This window comes from Engraulis encrasicolus, chromosome 7, assembly GCF_034702125.1.
Source record: "Engraulis encrasicolus isolate BLACKSEA-1 chromosome 7, IST_EnEncr_1.0, whole genome shotgun sequence".
Lineage (NCBI taxonomy): Eukaryota > Metazoa > Chordata > Actinopteri > Clupeiformes > Engraulidae > Engraulis > Engraulis encrasicolus.
This window is the reverse complement of record NC_085863.1, coordinates 3,631,628-3,639,127: the sequence shown is the minus strand read 5'-3', so window position 1 is coordinate 3,639,127 and position 7,500 is coordinate 3,631,628. Positions and strand designations below refer to the sequence as shown.

At 46.2% G+C, this 7,500-nt stretch overlaps 1 protein-coding gene across 1 annotated transcript in view; it reads left to right on the top strand.

The window, feature by feature from the left end:
• Window positions 1–2,757: 2,757 nt before the first annotated feature.
• myo1ca (myosin Ic, paralog a) overlaps window positions 2,758–7,500 on the top strand; it is a 97,787-nt gene continuing 93,044 nt past the window's right edge. Inside the window, exon 1 of the mRNA XM_063202715.1 lies at window positions 2,758–2,917. Coding sequence (XP_063058785.1) covers window positions 2,900–2,917 — 18 coding nt within the window. The 5' untranslated portion in view covers window positions 2,758–2,899. The remainder of the gene's footprint in view (window positions 2,918–7,500) is intronic.

The following is a 7,500-nucleotide window of genomic DNA, read 5'->3' as shown; positions in this document are numbered from 1 at the left end:
TTTGTATTGGGCATTCCATTCCATTGCATTGCATTGCATTGCATCAACATATTTTGAATACCAAGAATTCACACATACTGTACATGATAGGACGTCTTGACAGTCATTTCCAATAATAAAATGCAAAAGTCAGAAATGGTGGATACGTTGTTTTGCAGCGCAACTCTTCAATTGTCAGTCTTATGAGGCCAAATAACCGTGGGTTCCTTTAACAAGGGTGGTGTGGGGTGGAGAGCCAAAGGCATTACTCAGACACAGGGCTGACAGCTGACAACTTTGAATGGGCCTGCATGGGATGAAGTAATCTGAAAGGCCCCCCTCCTCCTCTTTTCCAGACTTGTATAAAGTAGAAGTAGAAGTAGCAGTACTCTTACAGAGTAATTACATCACTAGTAGAATGGCATTACATGAATTCAACGTTGTAATATCATACTACTAGTAGTGTTGTAATTACATATGCAAGAACACTTACTTCTACTTCATACAACTCTCTCCCCCTTTCAGTACATACACAGGACCCAACTCTGGGCCCCCTGTCTCCCTGTACTGGGCCTGGGGCAGCTAGCCCCTTTGTCCACCCCTGTCAGCTGCCCCTCACAGAGATGGTGACGAATCCTCATTGGAGATGAAGTTCATTTCCAGACTGGCATGGGAAGTTTGGAATGGAGATGAACGGTTCACCGTGAACCCCCCCCACACCCTTTTGTGCAAACTACAAAGACCCAGCTTCCACATTTGGTGCATGTAGTGTACTTATGTGTACAGTATATCAGGTACTCTCTTTGTTAGTGTTAGGAAGTGAAGGCCTTTTTCTCTGTGAGAGAAGAAAAGTGTGCAGAGCTGAGAGAGAGAGAGAGAGAGAGAGAGAAGGAGAGAGAGAGAGGGGGGGGGGGGAGAAAGCAAGAGAGAGAGAGAGGAGAGAAGGAAAGGGAGAGAGAAGGAGAGGGAGAGAGAAGGAGAGAGAAGAGAGATTGAGAGGGAGAGAGAGAAGGAGAGAGAGAGAGAGGGAGAGGGAGAGAGAGGGAGAGAGAGAGGAGAGAGAGAGAGAGGGAGAGAAGGAGAGAGAGGGAAATCTATCTTCTCCCTTTGACAGTTCCATGGCTCTCGTTTCCAACAAATCTGTCCCAGCTTGTGAGACGCAATGCCAGAAAAAAAGAGAGGGAGAGAAAAGAAGAGAGGGAGAGAAAAGGGGAGGGAGGAAGAGAATGAATTCCTGAAGTTGTTGGTCATGTGATTTTCATTTGTTGCTCGTTTTATGATGTTTTGGCGATTAGAGTTTCCATCATTTTTCAAACTTGTTTCTCCGCACAACACACACACTCCCTCTTCTCGTGGGTCAAGGCCAGCAGCATATTTCTGTCGTCTTTCCCATTTCCATTCCTGTAGTTTATGTGTCTCATCGCTCTGGTTAAGAAGGCTAACTGTTTCAACTGAGTGAGTTCAGTGAGTCAAATCAGCCAGCTCGTGTTTTGGTGTTGTTACTCCGCAGGCAGGGAAAAAGAAAGAAAAATGTGAAGAGAGGAATAGAGAGATGGAGAGCGAGAGAGAGAGAGAGAGAGAGAGAGAGAGAGAGAGAGAGAGAGAGAGAGAGAGAGAGAGAGAGAGAGAGAGAGAGAGAGAGAGAGAGAGAGAGAGAGTTTTGGAAGTGCAGTAGTCAGTGAGAGGAGTAGAGGTGCGCTGGAGTGTGTGTGTGAAAGAGACAGAGCGCGTAGGAAAAGGATTTGAGGGAGTGAAAGAGACAGAGCGCGTAGGAAAAGGATTTGAGGGAGTGGAAGTGTTTATTTAACCTGCAATCATGAAACGGGCGGACACAGAAGGGTAAATCAGTCAGTGTGTCACGAAGAGAAGGGGATTACTGTCTCTCTCTGCTGCGTAGTGTGTCGGTGTGTGCGTGTGCGTGTGTGTGTGGTGTGTGTGCGTGCGTGTGCGTGTGTGCGTGTGTGCATGTGTGTGTGTGTGCTGCCATTTTAGGAGAGGATCGCCCACTTTGGTAGATTCCAGAAACTGGTTGTTGGAGGAAAGACATGAAGTTATGCACCAGAAACAGAGTGGAAGATAGGGGGAGATAGAGAGATATAGTGGGCATGAGGGATAAACAAACAGAAAAAGACAGAGACAGAGAGAGAGACAGAGAGAGAGAGAGGGAAGGAGAGAGATAGAGAGAGAGAGAGAGAGAGAGAGAGAGAGAGAGAGAGAGAGAGAGAGAGAGAGAGAGCGGAGGAGAGTGAAGAAGGGAGTAAGGTAGTAAAGTAGAAGGGAGAAAGGGCTAGAACAAAGTTGAAAGAAATCCGTATGAAGGAAATGAGGGCATGAGTAAGTAAGTTCTAGAGAGAAGAGAAGAGAACAGAACAGACGTTAGTTATTAAAGTGTGGCAGAGATCTGCAGTGTGAGATTCTCAAAAGAGAAGTTGTTAGCCTGTTAGCAACTTTGGTAGTTGCCAATGGGAAAATGCATTGAAAACAACAAAGTAGCTAATGTAGTAAGCAACTTTGGTTTTGAGAAATTCACCCCTGCAGTGTGAGATTGAGAGCAACAGTACAGTAGGTGAATGTAAGCCAGCAGTCTGCATGCTTCAGCTAGCGCAGAACATGGACGCCATGTGATGACACATGTCAACACAGCTGCCTAGCACAACAACAAATGGTAACGGACAACACACTGACTCACACACCGACCGAGAGATATCAGCTGAGGAGGAGAGGAAGACTTGCAGAAGGAGGAGCAGGAGACTAAGAGGAGAAGAGAGGAGAAGAGGAGGAGAGGAAGACTTGCAGAAGGAGGAGCAGGAGACTAAGAGGAGAGGAGAACAGAAGTGAAGAGAGGAGGAGAGGAAGAGAGGAGAAGAGGAGAGGAGACAAGGAGAAGAGGAGAGGAGAAGACAGGAGAGGAGAGAGGAAGATGAGGTACCGTGCCAGGGTAAGCAGACGATCACACACAGTACATTTTACAGTGTTAATTGTAGTCTTAAATAGTAGATCCAACTCTAAAGTGTGTTAAATGTGACTCTAAGTGTTGAATGGCAGTAAGACTGGAGACCTAACGGTGCAGCAGTGTTCATCCATCTGGGGTGTGTGTGTGCAAACGCGCACTGTTTATACTTCGTTTTTGGTTAAATGTTTGAGTGTACACCTTTGCCTCTGTGTGTGTGTGTGTGTGTGTGTGTTTGTCTGTGTGTTTGTCTGTGTGTGTGTGTGTGTGTGTGTGTGTGTGTGTGTGTGTGTGTGTGTGTGTGTGTGTGTGTGTGTGTGTGTGTGTGTGTGTGTGTGTCCGTGTGTGTCCGTGTGTGTCCGTGTCTGTGTCTGTGTCTGTGTCTGTGTCTGTGTCTGTGTCTGTGTCTGTGTCTGTGTGTGTGAGTGTGTGTGAGTGTGTGTGTATCCGGGGCGCATGTGAGGACACTGGGAGGCTGTTGTATAGTCGAGTGATGGCACCAATATCAACATCAAATGACAAACATGTAATGAGCTCTCTCATTCTTCTGTTAATGCCAGATTGCTATCGAGAGACGTCTCCTAATTATATCAACTCTGCATACGCACCATGCAGTCACATTACAGGATAATAATAAATGTTCCTTTTCCAAATCTCTCCGTACAAGTCATAACAAGCGTGCCAGAGGAGGAAGTGTTGCTTTCACCCCAATGTGATTTGTGGGGCTAGCTTACAGTATGGGATCAGGGAGGTAGTAGTAAACCTGGTTAAGTTGACCTTGTGGGTAGAGGTAAATCATCTAATAGAAGAGCCTAGAGTCCTCATTGTCTTTACTGTATGATGCCTGCAGGTATATGTATTAGCAGGTTTACCACTTTCTATATGTTAAGTGATCCTGGTTCATCATCACTTAACCATGTTCTCAGTATAGCCCCAGGTTTGAATCTGCTTGTCTGCTAGGAATTCCAGTGTTGTTACTGAAAGACAAGTGGTGGTGGTACGTTGGCCCTGTTGGTTCGTTGGCCAGTTAGTAGTGATGGTGTTGGTGGTGGTGGTGGTAGTGATGGTGGTGGTGTTGGTGGTGGTGGTGGTGGTGCCTTCCCTGGCCCAGACCTAGACCAGTATGCTCGGGGCAGGAGCCCAGGACAGGACAGAGAGGAGGTTGACCTTATAAGGAGAGGCAGAACTCTTAGTAAACTCTGGGGAGCAGAACAAGTGTGGGCACGCTGCCAAGTTTCATAGCTGAGCTCTTCCCCTGAGGGGCTGCCTCTCACATCACCAAAACTACAGCACCCACAATGCACTGCACACAGGCTGCCAAGTCCCATAGCGGAGCTCTCCCCTCAGGAGCTGCCTCTCTCATCACCAAAAGAACTTCATCACCCACAATGCAGTGCACACAGGCTCACGTTAACACAACTACATTACCCAAATATCTAGTGTCATAAATCCTTCAATCACCCTTCCATGAGTGCATTACAATATGCGACCTTGCCTCTTCCACTTGTGCTTGTCTCCTTGTACCAGGAAGTAATATGTCATGATGACATCACTGACCACAGCATTATATTTCAATAGCCCCATACGACTTCTGTTGCTGTCGATCAACATTGACGAAGCATGTGAGCGAGAACTTGTTGTCACGATGTGGGTGTTATTAAATACAGCGCATTTAAAGTCGGCCACAAATATGAACGAGACGATGAGCTCGCACCAGTTTGCTCTACTAACACACCACGTGTGAGGAGTGGGGGGACAGGCAGTGAGGAGGAGCTGAAGTGGGGACCTGCGCAAACTTGTGTAGAGGTGTGAGACAATACCCATAAACACACGTGAGTGAGTTGTTGACCAACCAGTTCATGGGCGCGTGACCTCGGAGGCAGTCTGCAGGCGAGAGTTGAAGGGGATAAGGGATAACTGCAGAGGTTGCAAGATCTGACTGTAGTCACATTCAATTCGCGATAGTTTGACACCATGTGACATGTCACCTCGTCGACGCAACATCGACGAAATTTCGAGGTTTGACAGGAAATCTAACCGTCATGCAGCATTTTCATCCTGGGTGCATTGCTGTCTAAATACGCATGCATGCTTTGACGACAAGTCGATCGCACCTAATATCTTGCAAAAGCTCAATCGTAAAGCCTTCTTCTCATTTGCAATTGGGATGGTGAATGAAAAACAGTCCCTCAAAAGTTTTTGTGGCTAGGCTGACAGCTGGGAAACTTTATCGTTTTCTCCACGGAGGAGGGGCCAGGAGGCGGGGTGAGGCCACAAGCACAAGTGGAGGAGGCAAGGTCGCATATTGTAACACACTCCTGGTGTCCAGGGGTGTGCTTCGGAAAAGTATAGTTGCTAACTTGGATAGTTGCCTTTGGGAAACTGCATTGCAAACAATAAAGTAGGCCTAGCTAATGTAGTTTGCAAATATGGTTTCGAGAATTGCAGCCCATATGCTCATTGTTACTTCCACAGCTGCAAGTGGCTAGCTAATGACTCTGTCATGATGTCTCTTGGCCCTCGTCTGCGTCTGTGCAGGCCAGGGGTGTTGCCACTGCGCCTCAAGTGACTTCACACAGTGACTGTCACACCTCATTTGACATGATGATGTAGGTCCAGGATGTAATCACATATTTATAGTGTACACATGACTCTGGTCTTCATGTTAACGTAGCCTAGTGCTTTGTGGTGACTGGGCCTTTATTATTGGATTTTAATGGAATCTAAATAGTGCAAAAGATTTACAGTCATTGGAAAGCTGGTGTTTTTTGTTGCCTAACTTTGGACAATATCGTGGAAGTAGAACGGGATGGGATTAAAACTGTTTCCAATGTTATGGTGAGAAGCTAATCAGTGGTAGAGGGAGTGCCTGAGTTCAAGTTCAAGTTCAAGTTCAAGTTTATTGCTTGTAGCCATATCGACAGTATAAAATACAGTTGTTAGGAATGTAAAGTATATCACGAAAGTGAGTACACCCTTCACAGTTTTTGCAGATTTGTAAGTATATCTTTTCATAGGAAAGCATTACAGAAATATCACTTTGACACAATGATACTGTACTTGGGTGTGCCTACAGCAACACTGAGTCGTCATAGTACAGCACCATCTTGGACCCAGTGCAGCATAACATTGGGAAAGCTGAGTAGAAAAAAATTCCCATGCCTCCCCATTTTGATATGATAACATTCAGGCACGAGCCAAAAAACCCTCAGCACCTAAGCACAGTAATCAGCTGAGTTAAACGGTGTGATGTGTGAATGAGATCTTTACCCACTACTGTAGAAATGAAACACCCAGACCTTCTGTTGGCAGCAGGGATGCTCTTGTGTGTAAACTCCCACTGCAGGGCGGGGTGCGGCTACTTTTTAGTGACTCTACCGTATGGTGAGTTTCCTGTATTTCAAGAAAGCGCTAAGGAGCCCCAATCTCCAGTGTGGCAGGCTGCCCAGTTGGCCCAAGTTAAAGTGAAGACATTGTGGTGGTCAGCCTTGGCCTAATGCAGGGGCTGGGGAGTTGGCCTCGGGGTCATACCACTAGGACAAAAATGTGAGTTGGCTACTTCACGTCCTCCCATGGCTGAAGTGTCCTTGAGCAAGGCGCAAAAGTTGGCCCAAGTTAAAGAGAACACATCGTGGTCAGCCTTGGCCTAATGGGTGATGGGGAATGTGGGTGGACTCCTCCATGGCCGAAGTGCAAGGCCTCATCCAAGCCCACATTGCCTAAATACCTGTACCAGTACAGAAGTAAGTGTAAAGTCACTGTTGATGTACTAAGTGATAGCTGTGTGTACTGTGTACTGTACTGTATATATTAATATTTTCCTAATGGGTGATGGGGAATGTGGGTGGACTGACTCCTACACCCCCTTCATGGCTGAAGTGCTCATCCAAGCCCACATTGTAGCTTACCTCAGTACAGAAATACTAGTAAAGTCACTGTTGTTGATGTACAAATACTTTTTGAATAGTCTAGTTTGACACTGACATGTCATCTCTGAACGTGCCAGGTCATCAGAGGTCATAGGTCATCAGATTTTACTTATACACCCGTAGTTTGACGTGCAGAGTAAGAGCAGGTCCATATACTGAATAAGACAGAAGGTCAAGGACAAGGAATTCACCTGCTTATCTACAAGTAACATCTAGAGCGCAACAATATCCTTGCCTTGTGTATAAAGTTAACGCCAAAGGAAGCTCGAGTGTGTGCACGATTTGCAGGCCTGTGAACTAGTGGTGTGGATCGGCACTGCCCTCACGATCCGATTCGATCACAATTCGAAGGTAGCGATTCGATTCGATTCGATTCGATTCGATTCTATGCAATCCGATCCGATCCGATTCAATTCTACAATGCATTGCAATGCATTACATTTCTATTGAAAGCAAAGCAAATGTTTAATCAGTCATGATGAGGCAATACAAGTAGTCAGATACTGAGCCTGGCCTACAGTATTATGATCTTGGGCCTATACTAAGGAGCTGGTTCAGGAGATAACACCAGGTGAAGTTAAGAGGTAAATCATCTAAAAAAATAGCCTGGAGTTCGTCCTCCTTTTCTTCAGAGTGGGTGCA